The sequence below is a fragment of the Scyliorhinus canicula genome, chromosome 3 (assembly GCF_902713615.1).
Source record: "Scyliorhinus canicula chromosome 3, sScyCan1.1, whole genome shotgun sequence".
Classification (NCBI taxonomy): domain Eukaryota; kingdom Metazoa; phylum Chordata; class Chondrichthyes; order Carcharhiniformes; family Scyliorhinidae; genus Scyliorhinus; species Scyliorhinus canicula.
In genome coordinates, this window is record NC_052148.1 from 136,696,265 (window position 1) to 136,724,159 (window position 27,895).

At 46.4% G+C, this 27,895-nt stretch overlaps 1 protein-coding gene across 1 annotated transcript in view; it reads right to left on the bottom strand.

The window, feature by feature from the left end:
* The window catches only part of LOC119962993 (phosphoglucomutase-2-like), a 100,692-nt gene that overhangs the window by 60,312 nt on the left and 12,485 nt on the right, over window positions 1–27,895 (bottom strand). Inside the window, 2 exon segments of the mRNA XM_038791430.1 lie at window positions 17,133–17,217; window positions 24,495–24,601. Coding sequence (XP_038647358.1) covers window positions 17,133–17,217; window positions 24,495–24,601 — 192 coding nt within the window.

A 27,895-nucleotide genomic window follows, 5' to 3' on the forward strand; every position in this document is an offset into this window, starting at 1 on the left:
GGAATTGGCGGCTAAGGAAAATATTTTGTGGCAGGGAACAAAGACAGTGGTCTTCAGCCGTCCCAAAATTTATTATGAAATTTACGCTCATCTCTGAATGGATGTCGTGTGAGCAGAGATGGTGTTGTCAGTGTACATTTGGAATCTGATATCGGAGCGTTTTTGGATGTTATTGCGGAGTTCTAGCAGATAGATGAGAAGCGGCAGATTCTTGAGGGACTCCAGGAGGTTGTAGCCATGCTGGCCACGCAAAATGGACACTGAGCCAAACTAAAATGGAAGGCTGCTGAGAAACAGACAGTTCAGCCAGAACAGCAGTCTGCAAAGAGCAGTTTGCATTCTGCGGCAGCAGAAACCAGTTTGGGCTCAGGTGAAAAGACCTTAGCTAGGTGCAAATGGCAAAACGCTTTGCATGCTAATGAGGCCATCAGACTTGAACACCCACACAATAGATACATTTGGTTCTGAATGGACACATTCCAATCAAGACCCAGACATCGAGGCACCAGAAACCTCCAAACAAAAGGACATAAGAAACGCCCCCTCCATCACGGAGACCCCCTCGCATTGGGGAATTAATCCAGTATCGATAAGAAATTGATCCAATAGGTAGAGCCCGCCCGAGAAGAGGGAAGGACAACGGAACCCCTATAAAAGATAGGGACCTCGTGTTGTCCGGTCTGTTAAACCCGTGCTCCGGCCCCGACTGACACCTGGTATCCTGACTCCAGCCGTTGAGCACCAGCCGCCGAAACCGTAAGTTCAACGCTCGCTACGCGATCCAAGCCCGCTAGACTCCCAAGTGCCAGAACGCTTGCTGAAGGCTGCAGACAAAACCAGGACGAAGGCCTCGTTCTCTGACCTTGCCTGTTCCTGTTAGATAAGTATTCTGTTTGCTTATGTTTAGTTGTAGCTTAGTCTCTTAGTGTGTGCATGAGTATTTATTATTAACTGTATAATAAATATTGATCGTTTGAACTTTACTAATCGGTGTATCGTCTTTATTACTTTGAACTTGACCTTGGAATACTTGTGACGTTGCCTATACGGCAACTGGCGACTCCAGAGCTAAATAATTACATAGAACAGAGCCTAGCAGTGTTAAGCACACGTCGAACTCGGAGGCGTGTTAATACACTCCAATAAACGCGTTTTACGCCCATAGTAAAACGTGCAACATTTAGTGGCGACTCTGGTGGGACCCTGTTGTAAGTGGAAACACCACAGTGTCCAGGACCCTGAAATTTGAATTAGAACTCCAAATTGCAGAGAAGGAAAGAGATCACAAGTATTCAAGGTGTTCAAAATAATAAGCGAAATTCGGAAGTGTGTTTAGTGCATGCGTACTAACAGGGCTGTAAGGTAAAACTGAAAGCTTTTTGTTGCGACAAACTTTCGGTAGTTTTGTGATCGGAAAATAGCGTAAGCCGTACCCTTTTTACGAAACACCACCCCAGCAACCCCCTGTTCCAAATTATAAAAAGAGAGTCAGAGGAAATGGCCATGCAGGCAATGGAACGTCTGATGGATCCAGCAAAGTTTGTGGTCGCAGCGACCAGCAGCAGTAGCAGAGTAGGCCAGTGTCCCACGTGGGAGCTGGAACTCCGCAAATATTTACAAGGAAAGGGATGGCCCCTTTGGAAAGAGTTTTGTGCAAATGAGGAGACAGGTCCCGGAAGTATAGGTCATACTTGGTGGGAGAACCTCTCTCAGATACACAAAAAGAGTTTAGGTAAAGCACGCAAGCCGATGGCGATTGTGTCCTGCTTGGCACAGTTGCGAGGCGCAGAGGAGGTCATCAGGACGCTCCGGGCAGATTTAGAGGAAAGGAACCGAATGAGTAAGGTCGATGTCAGGGACATCGAGAAAGAAAACCTGGAATTAAAAGGGAAGTTGGCAGAGAAGGATAGAGAGGTGGATGATGCCAAGAGGGCTCACCAGTCTTGTCTAGCTCATCTGAGCAGTTCCCAGACCCAGTATGAGAAAGCCTATCAGGACGTGCAACGTGCCGTTCTGATAAGACAGGAATCGGAAAAGCAGGTGGAGGCATTGCAGAGGCAATGTTCCGATCTCAAAGCAGCTTTGAGAGCACTCCACGCTGCAACGACCGAACAAAGACAAAGCACAGTTGACCACGCGAAATGCAGGAAACAGATTGCGGAACTGCAATCTCTGCTTTCGGTGCAGAATGGCTTCCAAAGCACCTTTGGAGCTCAGTTAGATGGGGAAAATGCCCCAGATTGGCAGGAATTAAGCGAGACAGCGCAGCGTTATGTTCAGGGAACATGTGCGCCAGCAGCTCAGCAGAAACGACAGGCACCCCAACCCCCCACAGCTCAGAACATAACCGCACCCATGAATCCCGTAACCACACAGAGGAAAGCCGAATCAGAAGGCGCCCCAGACATAACTTACACCACCCCTTTAACAGTAACCCAGCTAAGGGACGCTTGTGAAAAGATCACTCCGTTCCTCCCCACCGCAGACCCCCACCAGTTTTTCGCTAAAGTAAAACAGCAGGCTACCATGTACGGCCTGGATGAGAGAGAGCAGGTTAAGCTCACCGTGCTGAGCTTAGACCAGAGTGTAGTGGCAGCCCTCCCCGACCCACAGAACGTGGCAGGAGGCAGCCTAGAGGAGATGCACACTGCCATTTTAGATGCCATCGGGTACAATAGAGGTGACCCCGTAGAAGGATTGAATAAGTGCAGGCAGAAGAGATCCGAACACCCCACAGCATTCGCAGGAAGGCTGTGGATTCACTTCAGCGCAGTTTTCGGACAGCTAGATAGAGCGCATTTAACCCGCGAAAACATGGTTAAGTGGACGCGCACAATTATCTCACACGCAACAGAAGCAGGACAGAGCGCTTGCAATAATTACGACCCCTCAGAAGAGGCCCATAACGAAAAATGGGTCCTCAAAAGATTGTCCCGCGCTTGGGAGCAATCGCTTCAGGCAAAAGGAAAGGTTAGATCCCCAGAAGAGGCTCAGGCTGCTGCAGATATCCAAGCAGTCAGAGAGCACCAGAAGCCCGCATGGGTAAATGAAGGCAAGAGCAGCCCTCAACAGAAAGGACAGGAATGCTATAACTGTGGACAGTTAGGGCATTGGGCAAAAGAGTGCCAAGCACCCCAGCGATCTCAGAGAGGCCAGCAGACAGGCACTCTGAACCGCAACAAGGCAAAACCCATCCACAATGTAGCAGTACAGTCAGGACCCACCAATGTGGACGAGACGAACTGACGGTGTTCGGGCTCCCCCACTTGGGTCTGTGACACACTATGGGACTCATCAGGGAGGCCCGTAGTCACGGCAAAAGTCAAAGGGAAGCCCATAGAGTTACTGTGGGACACAGGAGGCTCCCGCACCACCATTAACTCCACAACCACGGCACACGCAGACACGTGGCCGACCACCTCCACCATCACACTTAGCGGGTTCACCGGACACTCGCAGCAGGGACATATCACAGCACCCGTAGCGATCCAGCTAGGGAACATTTCCACAAGACACCCCGTAGTTTTAGTAAATCTTCCCCGGACAGCAGAGCACATCCTGGGGATAGATTTTATGAACGCTCACAGCTTGTCGTTCGACCCAGTGAACCAGTGTGTCTGGCGAATGGCGAGATCAGACAGAGCCCCAGCCACCCTCACAGTAGGAGACTACGCTAATCGGATTAGCGCAGTGGGAGAGTACTCATTCGACCCGACTACACTCCACACCGACAGACAAATTAAGGCCCTACTAAACAAACACAGGACAGCATTTGCAAGTCACCGTCATGACTGTGGCAGAATGACTGGACAAGTTCATGTTACCGGACAGGACCCCCGACCGCAAAAGCAGTATAGATTTCCCCTTGAAGCAGAGGTGGAAATAGAAAAAGTTATAGGCAGCTTGTTGGACCAAGGTGTACTGAGAACGGTAGCCTCCACCAACAATGCCCCTATTTGGCCAGTGAGGAAGCCCGATGGATCATGGCGTCTGACCATCGATTATCGGGAACTCAATAAAGTAACCCCCGCAGTAGCCCCAACGGTAGCTACTAGTCCCGAGACCATGCTCAAGCAGGGTCTCAACGCCAAGTACTTCACGGTATTGGACATCAGTAATGGATTCTGGTCAATACCATTGGCAAAAGCGTGCCAATACAAATTCGCATTCACTTTTAAAACACAGCAGTACACGTGGACATGCCTCCCACAAGGATTCCACAATTCACCCTCCATTTTCCACCGACAGCTGGCAAGTGGATTAGAAAAATTTTCCCGACCCGAATGTCTGGTACAGTATGTAGACGACCTACTACTGCAGACAGACACAAAGGCAGAGCACATTTCGCTTCTGGCCGAACTCCTGGAACTCTTAACTGAAATTGGCTGTAAAGTTAACCCGAAAAAGGCCCAAATATTGGAAAGTAAAGTGATGTATTTGGGATCAGTCATCACGCACGGCAAACGCGAGATCGAATTCAAAAGAATTGATTCGATTGTCAAATTGCCCCTTCCCCAAAATGTATCAGCCCTCCGGTCGTTTTTAGGACTGGTTGGCTATTGTCGGAACCACATCGACGGATTCGCGACAAAAGCCGCCCCACTTTCAGACCTCCTTAAGAAAGGAGCCCCCTGGGAATGGCTTCCGCAGCATACAGGCGCTGTGGAAGAGTTGAAACGAGCCCTTAGTGCAGCACCCGCGCTGCTAGTCCCAGACCAACTTTCCCCGTACGCAATCGAGGTAGCTAGCACAGATCTGACCCTCTCGGCCGTGTTGCTTCAGGAACGGCACGAGCAGCTAAGACCAGTGGCTTATGCCTCCCGACTGTTAGACCCAGTAGAACAAGGATTTTCGGCCTGTGAGAGGCACCTCCTTGCTGTCTTCTGGGCAGTGCAGTATTTCTCATACATCACCGGACTAAACCCCATCACCATTCTAACCGAACACACACCCACACAGCTACTACTAGACGGTCGACTGAAGGACGGTTCAGTTAGCCAGATTAGGGCAGCTAGGTGGACCCTACTTTTACAAGGACGGGACATTACTGTGAAACGGACACGCACCCACACATACTTAGCCGACAACCTCCAATACCCCGGACAGCCCCATGACTGTGAAATTGTAGCTCCCCTGCATAACACAGGACCCTTTTTAGCCAAAACACCCCCCAGGAAGATAGGGAACCCGAAACAAAGCCCCCAGCCCACAGACACGTGTGGACCCTTGAGGATTTATGTAGACGGTTCCTCCACAGTTTTAAATGGTGAGCGTATCACAGGATGCGGCATCTATGTAGAGGACGCGCAGGGGCGTGCTCTCGAAGAGATAGCTCTTAAGTTACCAGGTCACTTAGGCGCGCAGGCAGCAGAGCTAGCAGCCATAGCGTACATAGTGGACCACCCCGATTCTTTCCCCAGCCCAGCAGACATATATTCAGACAGCTTATATGTCTGTAACAGTTTAACCGATTTTCTGCCCCTGTGGAGGACACGAGGTTTTGTCTCCGCAGACGGAAAACCCCTTCCATCAGCCCCTCTACTCCAGCATATCCTAGAGAAAGCGAAGGACAGGACCTTCGGCATAATAAAAGTTCGAAGCCACCATAGGTCATCACCCCCTGGGAATGTAAAAGCCGACGCGTTGGCTAAGGCAGGTTCCAGGAGAGGACACTTATGGACCCCCCCAGCTAGCGCACCAGCTAGCGCCCCTGTGAGCGCAGTCCAAGTCTCACAGACTGATATTAAAGATCTCGTGGCAGCACAAAAACAGGACGGAGACCTCAGGGAGGTTTTCAAGGGAAACTTTGTGCCTGCTTACGAGCACTTTAAACACGCACTGACCACACATGAGGGTGTGATCATTAAGGACCGACTTTATGTGGTCCCACAGCAGGACAGGAATCAGATGATTGCCTTGTTCCATGACGGACACGGGCATCAGGGAATTGATGCAACAACGAGGCACCTCAGGCAACTCTGTTGGTGGCCTAATCTCAGGAATGATGTAACGCACTACATAGAGAATTGCCTGATTTGTGCTCAGAATAACCCGGAGCGGTATTCTAAGAAAGCACAACTTCGGCATACTCGCCCAGTTAACGGCCCTTGGACAAACCTCCAGATCGACTTTATAGGTCCATTGCCCCCTTGTCGGAATGGCTATAAATACGTTCTGGTGGTGATAGATACCTTTACCAAGTGGGTAGAGGCATTTCCCTCACGAACAAACACAGCTAAGACAGCTGCAAAGATCCTGACCCACCACATCTTCACGAGATGGGGTTTACCCCGAAGTATCGATTCGGACCAGGGATCTCACTTTACAGGACGGGTCATGAGGAACGTCCTGACAATATTCGGAATCAAACAGAACTTCCACATTGCGTATCATCCACAGTCCAGCGGGATTGTGGAGCGCATGAATCGGACCCTAAAAACTACCCTTAGGAAAATGGTTCAAGAGAACAATTCCACATGGGATTCAGTGCTCCCATTTGCACTCATGTTCATAAGGAACACTGTCTCCACATCGACAGGATACACACCACACACACTCATGACCGGACGCCCTATGAAAGGTACAGAATTCCTTTTAGGACTGGACATGACAAGCCCCGAAGTGACGGCCCTCACACATGAAAAGGCAGTTAAAGAACTAGTTGAGACTGTGAGGTCTGCACAGCTCGCAGCCGCAGTCCAGCTAGGGAAACGCCGACAGCAACGGACTGCCTGTTTCAATAAGACCGTCCACACCACAGAATTCCAGGTTGGGCAACAGGTAATGTTATCTGTTTATAACCCCAGCAGTTTTTTGGCTCCAAAATATTCCGGACCCTACTCAATTTCGGACAAAATTAGCCCCTCCGTTTACAGGATCAAATATCCTAATGGAAAGACCGCGTGGTTCCATATAAACCAGTTAAAGGCATATGGAACGCAGGCCAACCATGCTCACCATGTCCTGCTGGATGCAGCAGAACACTTCACCCCGCCCACCAGAGACACTTTTCCACCATCCCCCTCACAGACCAGTTCATCCACGGACTCGCCCACGACTCCGCCCACAGACCACTACAGACCACGCCCCGACACGCCCACAAGCTGCCACAGCAGAGACAGTAGGACAGACACTGACTCTGAAGACAGCGACACCACACAGCCATACAGCCCACACTGCACCAACTACGACCCCGACTCCAGTGACCCCATGGAAGTCACTTACCTCAAAAATCCAGAACCACCACCCGACCCCGACTACCCCGACAACACACTCGACGCCACACAATGGCACAGGGACAATTCCTACAGACTTGTCCGCAATGATGAAAGTGACCCCCGGTCACACAACTCCAAAATTGCATGCCTGATCCACACAAGGGTGTGGGATCCGGGAGAGCAGGACGACACGGTGTCTGACTCCCGACACGGCAACCCCTTTGTGACCCTGTTCACAGAGGCAGAATCAAAGTGAGGTGTCCAGATGATGTAAGATAGGAATCGTTTGAGGGAAACAATGTCCTTTCTGATGGAACCTGCACGTATGTTTGTCTTCGTTTTATGTTTGTTTGTTTTCAGGAATGTAAATGTTTCAGCTGGAGGATGGACATCTTCTTTTCAGCTGAAAAGATTGTGACCACCTCACATACACGTTAGCTTGTCCGCAGATACCTTTGAGAACTTCGGTTTGATTGGAGATCTTTTCCAAAGTTGTAAGGCCACACGCCAAATAGTTTATCTGCAGATATCTCTGAGAACTTCAGTGATGTCCTCAGTTGGAGCATCTTGGCTCCCTTGGTTTTTTTAGGTGCCCCTCTATTCGGCGAAATAGAGGCTGCAAGTCATGGTAAACACATTCGTACCCGTTTTTCCAGGTTACTCAGGCAGTGGACAAACGGCACTGAGGACCCGCCCTGTCTGAGAACCAACCCTTGGTCAGCCAAGCTCGGGTATGGCACAGCACGCCCTACCCGGGGATCCCATCCAACTCATACCCGTAGCGGCCCATACGCAACTCATTCGGATGTTTATTTCCAAATTTGTTTTCATTTTAGGTTAGGTAGCCCTTCGGCCACCATCCCACATGCTATTTACATCCGGGAACATTCGGATGGTAAATCAGCAAAGCCTGCAAGACGGCTCGCAGAAGGAAGGATTGTTAGGTGTATGCTGGTCTTTAAATTCGCTTTTTGAAAAAAAAAATGAGGGGAGTCACAGGGTGTGACTTAGCCAGTCATTTTAAAGGGTCAATTGGGATTTGAAAGACAGATGCACTAACAAGTAAAGGTCTTAAACTGTGTATTGACAGATACTGTGCTTGATCCCAAAGGTTTCAAAGGACGAGACAGAGGTCGAAGCCAGGATTGTCAATACCGGAGGAAGAAGGAAGAGAAAGAAGAAGAACAGCAAAATGATGGAAGCCCACTTATTACTATTTAATGTCATATGTATATGTGTGGAAACAAGACACGTTTCCCCCACAACCCCCACCGTAAATGTTAGTACAACAAACCCCCAGTGCTCAGCTCTGATCAGCGAGGTTCAGACCTGGTGTACTAAATTCATGACGTGGTACTCCATGTCCTACATAATCGAATCACTGTTGGTGATCGCGATCCTCATCATCCTAGTGCAGACCCTCAGGTTGAGGAAATGGAAGAGGAGAGCCTCTCGTTCCAGCACCTCACCCATCTATAGAGTGCAATCCCCCATCTTCGGATTCCACCAAACCCCTCAACCCCTCACTGATTACAACACTCTGTAAATAAAATTCAGCCATGTATTATATTGTTCCATACTCGACTGCCGAGTTGGGAAGTGTGATGTTGTGGTGTGAATGGTTAAGATTTTAGAGTGATTAAATGTTTAAGTTAAGGTTAAGGTTAATAGTGATAGGTAGAGGTTCCCAATTGTAGTAATGCATGTCCCTTTTGACATAGGGCCAAGTAGAGATGTTAGTTAAATTTTTTTTCTCTTCTTCCCATAGTTTAGAACAGAGTAGAACAGGAACTGGCAAGAGGTCAGAACACAAGGAGGCAAAGCACATAGGTGATCCTTCACAATAGTATGATTGTGAGGATCACAAGGAGGGAATGTAGCCATGCTGGCCACGCAAAATGGACACTGAGCCAAACTAAAATGGAAGGCTGCTGAGAAACAGACAGTTCAGCCAGAACAGCAGTCTGCAAAGAGCAGTTTGCATTCTGCGGCAGCAGAAACCAGTTTGGGCTCAGGTGAAAAGACCTTAGCTAGGTGCAAATGGCAAAACGCTTTGCATGCTAATGAGGCCATCAGACTTGAACACCCACACAATAGATACATTTGGTTCTGAATGGACACATTCCAATCAAGACCCAGACATCGAGGCACCAGAAACCTCCAAACAAAAGGACATAAGAAACGCCCCCTCCATCACGGAGACCCCCTCGCATTGGGGAATTAATCCAGTATCGATAAGAAATTGATCCAATAGGTAGAGCCCGCCCGAGAAGAGGGAAGGACAACGGAACCCCTATAAAAGATAGGGACCTCGTGTTGTCCGGTCTGTTAAACCCGTGCTCCGGCCCCGACTGACACCTGGTATCCTGACTCCAGCCGTTGAGCACCAGCCGCCGAAACCGTAAGTTCAACGCTCGCTACGCGATCCAAGCCCGCTAGACTCCCAAGTGCCAGAACGCTTGCTGAAGGCTGCAGACAAAACCAGGACGAAGGCCTCGTTCTCTGACCTTGCCTGTTCCTGTTAGATAAGTATTCTGTTTGCTTATGTTTAGTTGTAGCTTAGTCTCTTAGTGTGTGCATGAGTATTTATTATTAACTGTATAATAAATATTGATCGTTTGAACTTTACTAATCGGTGTATCGTCTTTATTACTTTGAACTTGACCTTGGAATACTTGTGACGTTGCCTATACGGCAACTGGCGACTCCAGAGCTAAATAATTACATAGAACAGAGCCTAGCAGTGTTAAGCACACGTCGAACTCGGAGGCGTGTTAATACACTCCAATAAACGCGTTTTACGCCCATAGTAAAACGTGCAACAAGGTAACTACGCAAAAGCAGGAAAATATCATTGCAGGAGGTTCACTGGTCACAAGTGGACAAATCAGAATGGAGCCCGAAAAGAGTAGCTCCACTGATATGGACAATAGAGGAGAAACATCTGGATACAGAGGAAGTGTACTCGTCTCTGTACCCCACCCAATGCATGTACCTTTTAAAGTTTGGCAACTAAGAGAGTACTCAAATGATCTCTGCTGAATACTAAAATGTAACCGCTAAATGTAAATAAAATTTTAAAAGTAAATGACAAACCAATGTTTGTCAAGGAATGTCCACTTTAGCAGACGAAACACTGATTTAAACTTCCAATATCAGCACGAGGATGCATGATAAATTAAATTGCGGAGGGCTGGTGATGGTCACAAGGCAATAAGCCAATTAAAAGGATGCACATGATATGAATCATGGAGCAGCGCAAGTCGTATTGTTTCTGAATCCACCAGCAAGCTAAAGCCTTGAAATTCCTGCAGGTTACTTGCACTATGTTATCCAATACCTTGAGATGACTGTATTTTAGACCCTTGTTCTAATAGAAAAACATTAATTGTTGATCTATAGTTATTGATCAGGCATTGCAAATATTATAGTGAGAACATTGGATTCCACCGTCGGTATGGTAATTTTACATTTATTTGTATGTACAAACCCAGAAACGAATCGATAATTGCCATCATCCTGCTGTTCATTTCGGAATTTGAGTAATGCTTTTTATTTGCTGTTATTCATTGCCATGCGCAAAGCTTTGTTCAGAATATTTCACAAAAACTATGGTCAAATAAAGACCCAGCGCTCTAGCAGTTGTTCTGATCTTGTCACATTATTGATTCATCTTATTTTATTCCAACAGCCATAAGTGAATTCCTCCAGGGTTGAAGTGAATTACTGAGTGGTGCCTGAACTATCTGGGTAGAGACAGAGGGATTTTCTTTTGTTCATGAGATATGGGTAATGCTGGCACACATTTATTGCCCAACTCTAGATGCCCTTGAAAAGGTTTTTGTGAGACACCCTCTTGAACCACTGCAGTCCATGGGTGCAGACGCATTCATAGTGCTGTATGCGAGGGAGTCCCAGGGCTCTGGCCCAGTGACAGTGAAGGAATGGTAAATAAGTTAAGTCAGGATGGTATATATGATTTTGTGGGGTTCCAATGCATCCGCTGCTCTTCATCTTCTAGGTGATTGAGGTCATGCGTTTGAAAGGCGTTTTAAAAAGGAATTTTGGCAAGTTGCTGCAGTGCATCTTGGAGAATCTGCCTCTGCAGTGTGTGGAGAGGGTGAATGGTTAAGGTGCGCTTGGGCTGCCAATCAAGCTGGCTGTTTGATGCTGAGCTTCGAGTGTTGTTAGAGCTACACTGATCCAAACAAGTAGAGAATATTCCATCACACCCCTGACTTGTAGATGGTGGGCAGACTTTGGTCAGGGGAAGCTGTAGAATTCCCACTCTCTGGCCTGCTCTTGTAGCAACATTAGAGGCTGGTCCAGTCAAGTCTCTGTTCAATAGTAACCCCAGGATGTTGATGGTGGGGAATTTAACAATGGTAATGCCAATGAATGTCAAATGAGATGATTGGATTCTCTCTTATTCAAGGTGGTAATTTCTTGTTACTAATGTGGTATGAGGAATGCCTCCACTGATGTTCTGAGTGAGATGATTGACCTCTAACAACCATAACTATTTGCCTTTGTGCTAGGTAAGTTCTTCTCGATTAAAATTGAAATTAATTTTGCTAGGCTGCATGATGCCACATTCCATCAAATGCTGCCTTAACGACAAATCACTCCCACTCTGAAATTCAGCTCACGTCTATATTTGGATCATGATTGTAATAACAACAACTGAGGGGACAATGCTCACATCCCATGAAAGAACTTTAAAACGTTGTGCTTGATTGCACTATCAAGGACAGCTTCCATCACTTTAATGACGTTGGTAATTGGTCAGATTGGATTTGTCCTGCTTTTTGTAGACAGGGTATAACCTGGGCAACGTTTCACAACGTCAGATGGATGGCAGTGCTGTAACTTTACTGGAACAGCTTAGCTTGGGCGCGACGAGTTCTGGAGAATATGTCCAAGCACGACAACTGGGATGTTGTCTGGACCTTTGCTGTGTCCAGCATATTCAGCCATTTCTTGTCATTCGCACAGATATGCTGGGATCTGCCATCATTGAGGATGGGGATGTGTGTGGAACCTCCTCTTCTGATTAGTTGTTCAATTATTCACCACTGTTCACTTTTTTATTTTTTTTTTCAACTAAGGGGCAATTGGCGTGGCCAATCCACCTACCCTGCACAACTTTAGGTTGTGGGGGTGAGACCCATGCAGACACGGAGGAGAATATGAGCAGCACAGTAGCATGGTGGTTCACACCTTTGCTTCACAGCACCAGGGACCCGGGTTCGATTCCCGGCTTGGCTCACTGCCTGTGTGGAGTTTGCACGTTCTACCCGTGTCTGTATGGTTTTCTTCCGGGTGTGCCGGTTTCCTCCTACAAGTCCGAAAGACGTGTTGTTAGGTGAATTGGACATTCTGAATTCTCCCTTAGTGTACGCGAACGGGTGTCGGAGTGTGGCGACTAGGGGATTTTCACAGTAACTTCATTGCAGTGTTACGGTAAGCCTACTTGTGACACTAATAAAGATTAAATTATGTGCAAACTCCACATGGACAGTGACCTGGGGCCGAGATTGAACCCAGGTCCTCGGCGGCCTGAGGCAGCCACCATGCCACCCGTTTCACCAAAATAAAGGTCTCTTTGCTTCTCATCTTAATTTTAAAACATACTATTAAAATGTGTACTTCCTTTCAAAATATATTACTTCACATTTCCCATGTATTAAACTGCATCTCCCACCTATCTGCTTTTCAACTCGCCTATCCAAGTTCTCTTGCAGTTATCACAGTCCTTTTTACAATTTTCCATGTTGCCATTTTTTTTTTTTTTTAAGAATGTTCCGGTTGCTCCTCAGTTACTAATTTCAGATCATTCATGCATTTATTGTCAATGAGACGTCCCAGAGATTCACTTCAACCACTTGTCATTCCACTGCAAGAACAGTCGTTTATCTCAAATGTACTTTTTTTAAATCTTGAAGCAACTCTCTATCAAAATCCATGTTACATCCCAATTCTTGCGTATTTAGCAAGTAGTTCCATTTTCAGGAACTTTCACTGTTATTTTACTTTGACTGTGTGGCAAGGGAAGCTTATTACAGATGCTGAGGGCTTAGCACTGCACAAAACGTGGGAAAGAAGAGAGAGCAAGAAAAGATATTGGCAGGTAAAGTAAAACAAATTTATTTTGTAAGAACAAGAAGATAATTGAAGAAAGGGATCATAATGGTAACTTACGTGTGGGGGTGGAGGAATAATGCAGACTCTGACTATTATCTGCCAATCCTCTCTGTCTCAGGTAAGGCGATAGCCAGTCAGCTTAACCTTAGTGGTAGGAAAATTATTGGATAAAGTTCTGAGGGAGAGGATAAATCTTCATCCAGTGAATGACAAATTAATGAAAGATAGTACTGATTTATGGAGGGGAGGTCATGTCTGACTACCATGATTGAATTTTTTGAGGAGGTAACAAAGATGATCCTGCATCTGACGTAGTTTATGTACACGGCGGCACAGTGGTTAGCACTGCTGCCTCACAGCGCCAAGGACCCGGGTTCAATTCCGGCTTCAGGTGACTGCGGAGTTTGCACTTCCTCCCAGTGTCTGCATGGGTTTCCTCCGGGCGCTCCAGTTTCCTCCCACAGTTAAGATGTGCAGGTTAGGTGGATTGGCCATGATAATCTGCTCCTTAGTGTGCAGGTACGTGCAGGTTAGGTTACGGGGATAAGGCGGGTGAATGGGGGTGTGGACATGGTTCGGTGCTGACTCGATGGGCGAAACGGTTTACTTCTGCACTGTCGGGATTCTATGATATAGGTTTTAAAAAGGCTTTTGATAAGGTGCCACATGAAAGTCTGGTAACAGAAGTAAAAGCTCATGGGATTGAAGGAAAAACAGGCATATAGAATATACAGTGCAGAAGGAGACCATTCAGCCCATCAATTCTGCACTGACTCACTTAAGCCTTCACTTCCACCCTATCCCCGTAACCCAATAACCCCTCCTAACGTTTTTTGGTCACGAAGGGCAATTTCTCATGTCCAATCCACCTAACCTGCACGTCTTTGGACTGTGGGAGAAAACCGGAGCACCCGGAGGAAACCCACGCAGACACGGGGAGAACGTGCAGACTCCGCACAGACAGTAACCCAGCAGGGAATCGAACCTGGGACCCTGGCGCTGTGAAGCCACAATGCTATCCACTGTGCTACCGTGCGGCACATTGGATCCAAAAGTGATTCAGAGGCAGGAAGCAAAGAGTAATGGTTGCTGAGTGTTTTGTACCTGAAAGGTTGTTTCTTGGGAAGTTTTGAAAAACAGTACTAGGTGACTGTGTATGATGCATTGTAACTATTTGGACTTGAATATAGCAGGTATGATTAAGAAGTTTGCAGATGATACAAAAATTGGCTATGTATTTGATAATGAAGAGGAAAGCAGTGGAAGGATATCCACTGATCAGCTGGGCAGAAAAGTATCAAATGGAGTCTAATCCAGAGAAGCGTGAAGTAATGCTTTGGGGAAAGAATAATAAGGCAAGGGAATGCAGGGTGAACAGTAGTGATACTGATAAGGAACCTTGGAATACATGTCCACAGGTCCCTGAAAAGCAGCTGGACAGGTAGACAAAATAGTCAAGAAGGTATATGGGACATTTATCTTTATTAGCTGAAGCAAAGGATATATGGGAAGGGAGTTATGCTGGACTTGTATAAAACATTAGTTAGACCACAGATGGAGGACTGGATGCAGTTCTGGTCACCAGAGTGTAGGCATGATGTGATTGCACTGGAGAGGGTACAAAGAAGATTTACAAGGATGTTGCCTGTACTGGAGAATCAGAGTTCTGTGGAAAGGATCAAGAGCTGGAATACGTGAATAGGCTGGATGGCTATTTGTTGGCAGGCAGATAAGATAGACTTCATCTCTTCCTTCCATATTGTAAATTCTTTGCTTCAATGATTCGACATGCTGCAAGATCAGGACACAGCAGCAAGGGAACAGGGGGAAAGTTACTGGTTTCCATTAGGATGGTACTGTTTAAATTAGGGTTATTATAATTAGGTAATCGACACAAAAAACAAGGAAACATGAGTCAAAAAGATGAAGTTGCAAGAATTGTCAGGATTGTCCTTGAACTAAATATCAGGAGAAAAATGTCATTTTTGTCAGCCTGTGAACCGACTGAGGGCCTTAAAAATGAAATAAGTTCCCCATTAAGGGCCTCTTTGCACCCCACTCCTATTTAATAATAATCTTTATTGTCACAAGTCGGCTTATATTAACATTGCAATGAAGTTACTGTGAAAAGCCCCTAGTCGCCACATTCCGCTGCCTGTTCGGATACACAGAGGGAGAATTCAGAATGTCCAAATTACCTAATAGCATGTCTTTCGGGGCTTGTGGGAGGAAACCGGAGCACCCAGAGGAAACCCACGCAGACACAGGGAGAACGTGCAGACTCCACACAGACAGTGATCCAAGCCAGGACACAAACCTGGAACTCTGGCGCTGTGAAGCCATGGTGCTAATCACCATCCTACCGTAGTAGATGGGCAGTGGTAGAGGCCTGTACCCCACTTGCAGCCCGACTGGTTTAACACTGCAGACTGATCATCAGTGAAAGCGAGGGGTTGCCTTCTATCAAGGCCCTTGTACCAACCCCCTCCAGCCACACTGCACAAAATGTGCCACTCACCACCAGGGTCTGTCCACCTGGCCCAGGTGAGATCCCAAACTTCTCTGGGGTTTGGAGCATCCTTTGCTGCTCATGTCTTCTGCAGTATTAGCAGTGGCCACCGATCCTGGTGAGGCGCAGAGCTGCTGCCCGATGATTGTCTGGCAGCTCCATGAGGCCGAACTTCCTCCAGATGGAAGTTCTGTCTCAGACGGATTCAAGAGCCTTCACCTGAAAAATTGAAGTGGGTAAGCCGGTTAAGCTCAACCCCGGACATTTAAGCTGGGGTATGGGGAGCCCCCGGCCATTTAAGCTGGGGTCTGGGGAGCCCCTCCCCCTCCCCCCAGTTCCTCCCCCCAGTTATGTAATCCAGCCCTACATATTACTATCCCAAGCATCAACAGATATTCTCTGTCAATCCTCCATGATTGGTTTGGTGATTTAAACCAAAATGTGTTTTCCAGTATATAATGGCACAAATGGTCCAAAGATGTGTAGGTTAGGTGGATTGCCCATGCTAAATCGCCCCTTAGTGTCCAAGGATGTATAGGTTAAATGGGGTTATGGGAATAGGGCTGGTCGAGTGGAATAGGGCTGGTAGAGTGCTCGTTCAGAGGGTCAGTGCAGACTCGATGGACAGAATGGCCTCCTTCTGCACTGTAGGATTCTATGGTTCAATTAGCCTAAATATATTAAAAGTGGATTCTGGGATTAACATTTATCATCCTGGAGCTCAAGGTCTCTGCTGAATTTCTGCAATTTGGTAGGAAACAAATAATTACAGATGTTAGATAGGCACCCCGAGGCTCAATAAATTTTTTTTTAACAGAATTGAAAATTCAAAGAACTACCATATTGTACAAAAACAATGCAAAATTAACTTTAAACAGAATTTAGAATCCTGCAGGATTTTGTACAATGCAAGGAGGGGAAATGTTTATTCTGCAAATACTTGCATTGGGCTGGATTCTCCCTTACCCGGTGGGGCGGGGTGGTCCCAGCAGGATGGAGTGGCGTGAACCACTCCGGCGTCGGGCCGCCCCAAAGGTGCGGATTTCTCCCCAGCGGGGGGTCGGAGAATCCAGCCCATTGTTCCCGACAGGATAATCGCAATTCTTTACCTTATGTGAATTAAACAACTAAGAAAACAGGTAGAAAAAGCATTTTCAAGTCGTGACATTCAAATTTTACATGCACAGAAAGAATTCAATAGTATCTCATGAAGGTATTGAAGAAATACTGTAAGTCACATGCATCCAACAGTTAATACATACGACAAATGGAGTTGGTGTAATCTGAGAGAAGAGATAGACTGGAATTCCTTGGCTAACCAGGACAGTGGCAGCAAATCGGGCAAATCTGTAAATCACAGAAACAGGTCAACTCCAAAACTTATAAGTGACAGAGCAAATAAATTAGATTTATGTAATCTTTAATTTGAAGTTATTTTAACATTTAAAAGAAGAGTTTATCGTCCACATCTTGGGGCTATTCAACCACCATATTTGTGTCAGATGAGAATAAATAACACGAAAGGCCAGAATCGAAATTTGCGCCGTGCGCGAACCAGTTTGCAGTTCACCCGGCCTGCTCAAGATGGAGTGTTCCAGATCTCACAAATGGGGAGCATATCATTAACCCTTATTTGCATCCATTTCAATCTCATCAGCGGGGTGGTGAGGGTATCAAACCATCTTTAAATATTGTGGTGACCAATAACAGGGGCAAGCTGCAGCCTGTCTGTCCCAACAAACATTTCCAGGGCAGAGCATTGCTGTGCCTTCAATGCGGAAATTCAATTTCACTCCCTTTGACTGTGACCAGCCTCTAGCTGCACAGCTGAAATTTGCTGCAAATGACGAATAAGCCTCATTAGTTACAAGAGCACTTCACAGCGACAGGTTGTTTGCTGCTGCTTGTGGCTGCAGATGCCTGCAGGCTGCTGTTGCTTATTCCTTCTTTTTCTGTAGCCAGAAAAAATGACAATTTTTTCCTAAGATACCTGGGTCCTGGAGCACCGGGCTCAGGGGGATGTAGGAGTCCAGAAGACAATCGGCTTTGAAGCAAAAAGACGCTGCGGGACCTGGTACGTGACACTGATCCAAATGGGGCACCTGATGAAGATGTTGAAGAAATGCTTTCACAGATTGCTGGTGCTTTTGTTGCTGGTATGGTGAGCGCAGCATGTAACTTGCATGTCACCTCTTGTTAAACAAGCCAAGGATGTTCATCTGCATCTTGAGCGCCAGTGGAATATGTGGATGCCAGGATTTGGTTCAGGTGACATTGGACCGTGTGGGAGGGCCTGCACAGTTTCGGCTCCTGGACGGAGAATGGCACTGATATGTGGAACAAGAAACATATTGATGGACAGATCATTTCTACACAAAGTTCTGGACATGACACATTCTCAGGCTTCTCCTCAATTTCTGTTGAGGAATGTGTGGGGGTTACTGGGTTACGGGGATAGGGTAGATATGTGGGCTTCAGTAAGGTGCTCTTTGTAATGGCTGGTGCAGACTCGATGGGCCGAATGGCCTCCTTCTGCACTGTAAATTCTATGAATGTGTGAAGGGTGATGCCCTGTGATTGCTGTTTTTTGTGAAAATGAACTGATATGATTTTGTATTGGTAACAATATGGAACGGTGACATTTCCTTGTTTCATGATTAGTGTAATATGTGAAATGTTAGAATTGATTTTCAAATCTGTTATTGTTGACCTCTTAATAAACAAAATATTCCTGAACAGGCGCCGGAATGTGGCGACTGGGGGGGGGGGGGGTTTCACAGTAACTTCATTGAAGCCTACTTGCGACGATAAGTGATTTTCATTTCATTTCATATTCTCAACTCTCAAGTCTCTACTTCAGGGTGCACGTGCCATGCCTCAGAGGATAATTAGTGCATAGAATCCAGAGTTTGAGCGGGGACCTGTGCGGCATTTCTCAAGCTACAGGCCACAGATGCATCTGGGAGGTCATGGATACCCTGCATGGTCAGTCATCCAACTACTTCACCTTTGAGTTGAACCATGTCCACCAAGAAGCTCAGGCGGCAGTATTCTCCCCCATCGGCGGGATGCCTCAGGTCCGGAGGCAATAGTTGGTACGCATGCCTCCTTGCGTATGCCGGGGCATCAGGAAGTGCCCTTCACTCCCTGAATGTTCAACTCATGTGCGGTCACCACCTCCATATCATGCATGAGTGCGCACCATCTCCAGGGAGCGTGCATGACAGCTGCAATCTGGGACACCCGAGACGACAAGTTAGCACAGTGGTTAGCACATGTGCTTCACAGTGCCAGGGTCCCCGGTTCGATTCCCGGCTTAGGTCGCTGTCTGTGCGGAGTCTGCAAGTTCTCCCTGTGTCTGCATGGGTCTCCTCCCACAAGTCCCGAAAGACGTGCTTGTCAGGTGAATTGGACATTCTGAATTCTCCCTCAGCGTACACGAACAGGTGCAGTAGTGTGGGGAGTAGGGGCTTTTCACAGAAACTACATTGCAGTGTTAATGTAAGCCTACTTGTGACAATAAAGATTATTAAAAAATCAAAAGATCGGCAGCGTCTTCGAGGACCACCCCAGGGTGACAGATTGGCACTTGGGGGACAAGTGATACTCGCTGAGCTCCTGGCTGATGGCGCCGGTGCGAAAGGCCAAGACCAAGGCGGAAACCCGGTATAATGAGCCCCATGCTGCCACCCACGCTGTCGTTGAGCGGTGCATCAGACTGCTCAAAATACAGTTCCGATATCTGGACCGCTCTGGATGTGCATTGCTGTACCACCCCCACATGTTTTCAAGTGAATTATTGACATTTACCTTTCCCCAAGGGTGCACATCAGATACATTAGAGATATTGGCAGCCTATTGCTTTTGCGCTCTGTGACCTTTGATGCCCTTGGCGGACATCCTCTGGAAGGCCTGGAGCCAGGTAGACCCCAATCAACTTACCCGGTTCTATGGAGATTTTCCAGCACTGTTGTCGCTGTGCCACACTGTTTTGCCTGCTGCCCTTGAAATGCGCCGGTGTCAGGAGGAGGGGGGGGGGGGGGGGGGGGGGGGGGAGAAGAGAGAGAGAGAGATTATTGAGAACTGGAGTCCACCGTCGTTTCCTTGGTGGAAGGCCCTGGGTTGGCCTCCAGCGTGCCTCCTCCCTGATGGTGCCCTTGGGCTTTCCATGGGATGGAAGGGCAGGTGGAGTGAGCTCCATACGCTGCTGAGTCATCTGGCTTTGCCAGTCCTGGCGGTTTCCATTTCGCCACTATGGTGTCGACGCCGTCAATGATGCTCCTCAGTGCTGGGCGATTCTCTGAAGTGCCTCGGCAACATCCACCTGCGTCTGGGACATGTCGCTCAGCGGCTGGAACACGTTCCACAGTCCCTCGGCAATGTCTGCTTATTTATAGGACATGCCCCTCAGCGACAGGGACATGGTGTCGAGGCCCTCAGCCATGGTCATCACAGAGTGAGCCATGACTTGGACGCCATCGCTCAAGACGTGGACGTCATTCCACTGCAATCTCGCCAATGCGGCCATCGAGGAACACCTCACCATATCTGCCCAAAGTGTCACTTAGAATTTTTCTGTTGAATTGCGCCTGTAAAGCTGCCACTTTGCACCAATATGCAAGTAATTTTACGCACTGTCGACATTTTTAATGGCAAACATTTTGAAAGGAATCAAAAGGAAAATCACAATTTATTGACATCAGCATGTTATACTGAAACATCTTTACTGCAACTAAATCCTACTTAATTCCGTCCCATTATGAGACCATGAAAAATTAGACCAGTTTTACAACTGAACCAGTCAGAAACAAAAGTAATTTACAGAATTATTTCCTCAGCAGTTAAATATGTGAGACAAGCAGAAACTTGAATTAGATAATCAATACTAATGAAGAATTTAGAAGATGCATAGAAAATGCGCAAAAAAAATATATTGGTTGGGTTTCCATTTTGGATATAACCGGCTTGGACTACAGCAGCACCTTAGGCAAAGCTATCACGTCTTTCAGTGGACGTGCCACACTTTCATTAGACTGAAGGCCTTCATAGCTTACCTCAGCCCTAAAAATCCTCAAATTGGGTCTCTTCGATTTTGGCTCAAGGTCTTTAGTTTTGCCGTCAATTTATCCGCCATGCACAAGAGACACCCCAATTTACTCTCAAGCTGCTTCACTCTGTTTGCACATTCGTTGTCGGAGCCTTCGAGCCTGGCAAGATGTCCCCCCATGTGAAGCAAACAGCATTGACCGGGTTAATAGAGATCAGTAGCTCCTCTTAGTAATAATCTGACCATGAAGTTGGGTCAATAAAAAAAATCCACCATGTCGATTTTAGATAAAGGTTCTGGCCTGCGAGAAGCTACAGAAACAAGAATTGCATTCTTCCGTGTTCGAGGGTTCCACTGTCGAATAATTAGGTATAGGCAATGACGAGGCTTCACGTATCGCATCGGTGTTTCCCGCTGAATGGAGCAGCACAAGGTTGAAAAAAACGGCACTTGTAACTGGTGGAAATAGAATAGCGACAGAGACGAGATAACAATAGCAGCTACATAAAGCTTGGGCACTAAATCAATGAAACTGACATGGGAAATGTTGAGTTTTGTTCTTTGGGGATTTTCTGGCTGTTCTCGCCAGCAGAATCTTCTGGCCCTGCCGTCAGTGAAACCTCCGCTATGGGTTTCCACCGGTGGTGGCAGAGGGTGGATTCAATAGCACATCCCATTGACAGAGGTGGGAAGGTCCTGCCAAGGTTGACCAACGGCGGGCCACCTCCCACCACCCAGAAACACGCTGCAGATTACATGGTAACCCCCCCCCCCCCCCCCCGTAAGATTGCTCTAGGCGGAAGCTCAGAAAAAAAAACATATTTTCACATCATGTTGCTACTTCACATCATGTCGCTACCCCACCCCTGCAGAATTTTAGAACATAATTATTTATCATCTCTCGCCACCTCCCTTCCCCAATGCACTGAAATATATTGCAAAGAGTGGTAACGTGGAACAGTTTTATTCCTACATCTGAAAAAAGGTTTACCACAAGGATCTAGTTCATGAGCTGTTACCCTATTTAAAACAAAACTAAAAATAGCTAAAAACTACAAAAAAACAATTGATAGTTTAATTGGTGCACACTAGTTGGTTTAAGTACATAATATAATGTTAACATTTTAAACTTTTTTAAAAACAAAAGTTCCTATTACTGCCAGTGTGCCCAGAGAAAGCTCAACTTTAAGGGCTTCCTCAATGAACCGGAAACAGGCACAAACAGCAAACACTTGACATGATAAATTCGGGCTTGATAAATTCGATCAGGGAATGTGGCCACTTCTGTGGACAGGACCAGCTTCAGAGTGATACTTTAAACCAGCAAGAAGATCACACAACGTCAATTTGCACTGGGTTATCCAGTTTCTTTTGCGTTGGTTTATCCAGTTTCAGATGAACCTCATGGAAACAATATACACAAGTTTAAATGTGGCCCAGGGTATTGAGATTTTAGAGTTCCGCTTGTTCTTTTTAAAAAAAAATGTTTTTATTCTCCATTTTCACATTTTCCTTCAAAATTTACACCCCACCAACAAGCAGTAAACGGTAACAGATACAAAGCTAATACCCTTAACATCAGCAATGATCCCATCCTTCCACCACCCCAACCAACGGCCCACCTGTCAATATATGCATCAAATAAAAAAAACAAAGGCGAAAAAGAGAAAGGAGTCCGGAATCGCCCATGGTCACCGTTAACCTATAGAGTCGTTTCTCCCCCCCCCCCGGACAACACTCAATGCCATTCAACCTCCAAAAGAGTACCGTAAATGACACCCAAGAGTTGTAAACCCACCCCCCTCACCAACTCCTCCCCTCCACTTCCTCTTGTAAAAATCCTCCCCTTCAACCTCATTTCCTTCCCCCCAACTTTCCACCCAGCTAGACCCCTCGGACCCTGTTCTGCCAGGCTCCAATGGCCGCAGCCCCTCCCCCCACCTCACTCCCATTCACTCGCCAGTTCAAACCGGCCAGCGTGGAGACCCCAGCTCGGGTCTCTTTCCCCCTTGCCCGGCCCCAGGAAAAATCCAGAAGTCCCATTTAGCACACAAACCCCACATACACACCCACACCCCAAAGAACCCTCATTACGACTGAAAGTCCCATTTCTTCCCTTGTCCAAGTATATACAACGTTGGTTCCTATAGCCCATACACCAGCACGCAGTGAAACAAAAAAAAAGCAAAGATACAGTCATGAGGCTACATTGGTACAATTTCTCAATTCTGCCACAGTCCTTCTGCCTTTGCAAACTCCTCCGCTGCTTCCGCCGTCCCAAAATAAAAGTCCTTGAACTTGTAGGTCACCCTCAGCTTCGCTGGATATGCAATGCCACACTGCACCGTGCTAATGAACAGTACCCTCTTCACCTGGTTGAAGACAGCCCGCCTCCTCGCCAGCTCCACTGTACGCGTATACCAACTCCAGCCCACTGCACCACCCGCTTCTGCTTGGCCCAGCACAGGACCTTCTCCTTTACACTGTACCTACGGAAGCACAGAGTCACTACTCTTAGCGGCTCACTCGCCTTTGGTACAGGCCTCCACGACCAATGAGCCCGATCCAGCTCATATTGGGAGGAATCCTCCCCCTCCCCCAATAGTTCCGCCAACATCGTGGCAAAATATGCAGTCGGCCTCAGGCCTTCCACTCCTTCGGGCAGCCCCACAATCCTCAAATTCTGTCGCCTGGATCTGTTTTCCAGGCCTTCCATTTTGCCTCGCAGATCCTGGTTGATCTCTATCACCTTCCGCATCTCCTTCCCCAACGAGATAAGTTGATCACTGTGCTGCAGTAATGTCTCTTCCACTTCCTTCAGCACCTCGTCTTGCTCCCGCACCTCCGCCACTGCGTTTGCCACCGCCGTCCTCACCGGGGTAATCGCCTCCTCCACCAGCGCTTTCAAAACCGCCCCCATCTCCTTCCGCATTGCCTCCATGTGTTTTGTTAACTGCCTTTCGACTTCCACGGCCATCGCCTTGGTTATTTCTTAAACCGTAAGCAATGCGGCCTCCCCTGGTGCTCCAGCCTCCATTTTCTTTACTGACCCCGCGATGACCTTTCCACTCCCCGATGGACTTTCAGCCGCTTTTTTCACGGCTGTTTTTTTGCTAATCTTTGACATTTCCTCCCCCTGTGCTGTCTCCCGACTTTTGCTGCCTCCAATGCCCTTAGGACCCCCGACCATGCCGTTCCTGAACGGGAGCCCTCCAACGCGCGGCTGCTTCCCGCCTGCCGTCACCGGAAGTCCAGAGTTCCGCTTGTTCAATGATTAAATCAAATCCTTCGCTTCAATTCATATTTCAGGGTATTAAATGCAGCAGAAGATTACAATTTATTTTCTTGTATGGAAAGCTTAACTGCAAAACTGAGGTATTTGCGGACAGCCCCATCTAAGTGGACTTCACGCATAATAACAAAACTAAGTTTATAAATCTCATTTATTAATAGCTTTGTTAGTAAATTAAACATCATTCATTAGCATGCAGTTCAAGCAGTATAAAACAATACTTTATGTTTTCTCTAAAGTCACAATTCCACTAAGACTTAAAAACTGTTTCCAAATAAACTCCACCTTTGGCTACTGCTTCCACTGGGAGGGTGAGCACGTGCATCAAATCCAATAACAACACCTCTGTCTTTTACATCTGGAAACAGTTTCTCCAAACACCTACATAAACCCTAAAGAAGCAAAGAAAAATTCAAATTAAATGCAATTCCTTTCAAGCTTTCTTTTAGACGTAAAATAGAAGGCTTAGAGAACAGCGTTATATTCTTGGGATTAGGTCCATATTGCACAGGGGTGGGGTGGGGGGGATTTGTTCCAATAGGTCTCCTTTATTCTACATTTGGCCATTGTTTTCTTTTCGTAGATGTGTGTTCTAATGTATGGTGTCACAAATATGTAAGTTCATGATTCAAATGTTTTCAGAGTACAACTTCTAGTTTGGAGACTGAAATGGTTAAATAGAAGAAATTAAAATGCCTGGCGAGAATCTGATAAACAAACCTCAAGTAATTGTAATATTTATTTATTAAGGTCAGAGTTGGAAGTGGGAAAACATTAAACGATGGATTACCTGTTTTGAGATACTTGGTGGAGAAGAGATGTGGACAGTTGTCTTCACATAGTTTTCTAGAACAAAGGGAAGGTTTGGAAATTGTAGGCGATTTGTTGAATCTTTACCTGAGACATCCTAGGTGTGCAATTTGGCCATAGAGATAGATTACATGGAGGGAGTTTTTGGTTTTGGGTTTATCAGTGTGTTTTCTCACAGAAACAGGTAGTTGGGGCCTGGGAGGAACTTTGAGACAAGTAGAAAAAGAAACCTGCCAGGAGCAGAGGCAGATCCAAAACCAAGAGTGTCTTTTTTGGAGTCACTGAGCAAGAAAGCAGAGAGGCCCATCCTGAGCTGGGGTGCCCAGAATCATCAGATGCTCAAGTAGAGTTGGAGGGTCACATAGCTGGATGCTCGTGGAAAGATCACAAGAAGTCTCATACATCAAAGAATAGCAGGAATACTGAGGAGAATCAAAGTGAATTCATGAGGGCAGCATGGTGGCAGAGTGGTTAGCACTGCTGTCTCACAGCGCCAGGGTCCCGGGTGATTCCGGCCGTGGGTGACTGTCTTGGGGAGCTTGTACGTTGTTCCTTTGTGTGGATTGGCAGTGATCAATGCATGGCATTTGGGGGATAGTGTGATGAGTTGGCCTAGGTAGAGCTCGCTTTCGGAGGGTCGGTGCAAACTCGATAGGCCAAACAGCCGCCTTCTGCACTGTAGGGATTTTATGGATTCTGTGGACCTGTGGCACACCTTGGCTTATAGAATAATAGTACCATGTTGCAAGTACTTGCTTTGTTTCACTCTTGTTATAAACAAAAAACCTTTACTATACGTGAAATATCATGGGGTAATTCAGCTAATAACTGGGAGTTTGAATTTATATTTAGAAATTACTGGTCTCCCTCAAGATCATAACAATAGATGCTAAAAACTAATTCCACGTGTAATACATTAAATTCAATTTGAAGTACACAGACAGCAAAAAACATTATTGGCAATATTTCAGAATTAAAATCTTTAGTCACAGTTTATAATACCATATCCTTCAACTTCAATGCAACACTGAACAGCACAAATTAAATAACTTCATCCTCACTGTCTACTTAATAGGCGGACAGTAAAATAATCCCTTTATTTCTGCTTTCTCAACCTCATTTCTTTTCCCCACAGCTTATTGCTGCTGTAATCAGACAACACTTCTCACTGCACACACTTCTCCACTGTCATTTTTAACTGCTCCCTTAGCCTCTTCTTTTGGGTTTCCCAGTAAATTTCCCAGTCAGGTAAAATCTCAGCAAGTCGGGCTGCACTGTGGCACAGTGGTTAGCATTGCTGCCTCACGGCGCCGAGGTCCCAGGTTCGATCCCGGCTCTGGGTCACTGTCCGTGTGGAGTTTGCACATTCTCCCCGTGATTGCGTGGGTTTCGCCCCACAATCCAAAGATGTGCAGGGTAGGTGAATTGGCCACGCTAAATTGCGCCTTAATTGGAAAAAATGAATTGGGTACTCTAAATTTTTTTTTTAAATTCTCAGCAAGTCTGATGGCATGTGTGGAGACAGAACAGAGCTAATGTTTCGAGTCTGGATGACTCTCTGTCAGATCGCTGAAGAACAGTCATCCAGACTCAAAATGCTAGCTCTGTTCTTTCTCTACAGATGCTCTCAGACCCATGAGATTTTCCAGCCTTTTCTCTTTTTGTTTCAGATTCCAGCATCTGCAGTAATTTGCTTAAATCTCCCAGTTGTCCTGTTCTCCTGATGTGTGAGGAAGCTGGCTGCATCCAGCTCTAAGTTAAATATCACTATTCCCTCCCTGTTACAGGGTTATTCTATTCTATCTGAATCAATAATTTGGTTTCATTTTGGAGGTACCTTCATGAACAACCGAGTGATTTGTACAAAGGTCTATTAACAGGGAGAAGGACTCAAGTATTTTGACACATTCCAGACACTTAGGAGGTAAAACACGAATAAAACACGGATAAAAGTTGTGATGAAATGGTGAGACCAGAATCAAAAAAGCCTGTAGTTGAGCACCATAGGTGTAAAATGGGTGGGAGGGGAAAGAATGAATCGACAATTACCTTGCAAGTTTTCTCCTAACACCTGTGTGGACAAAGAACAAAGAAAATTACAGCACATGAACAGGCCCTTCGGCCCGCCCAGCCTCCACAGTCGGTAATAAGGATGCAAATGAAATTTTGGCCTTTATAGCTAAAAGAGTATAAAAGTAGGGAATTGTTGCTGCAACTGTATAAGGCATTGGTGAGACTGCACCTGGAGTAGTGTGTACAGTTTTGGTCTCCTTATTTGAGGAGGGATGTAATAGCATTAGAGGCAGTTCAGAGGAGGTTCAGAGAGGGATTTGTCTTATGAAGAGAGATTGAGCAGTTTAGGCCTGTACTCTCTCGTGCTTAGAAGAATGAGAGATCTAATTGATGTAGATTAGATGATAAAAGTTATTGACAAAATAGACGTGGAGCGAATGTTTCTTCTTGTGGGGAATTCTAGAACGAGAGGTCATAGTTTTAGGGTAAAGGGTAGCAGATTAAAAACATCTCTCAAAGGGTCGTGAATCTGTAGAATTGAGTACATTTGAGGAGATAGCTTTTTAATTAGTAATGTGTTGATACGTTGTGGAGAACAAGCAGGAAAGAGTTGGTGAATCGGGCTCGAGGGGATGAATTGCCTACTCCCCTGCTCTTAGTTCATATGTTTTTATTAGAAAGCCATCTAAACCCAGTTAGGCTGTAAATCGCAAGATCTTCATATATAGTGATGTCTCCCCCAGTCACTGAAGTAAGCTCTGTTCGATGCTAGGATACCAGATGGTACACTTTGAAACATGTCAACTGTTTCACATTTTAGGGAAGAGGGATAACCCAGATGTTGGTCCTCCTTGCCCTAACAA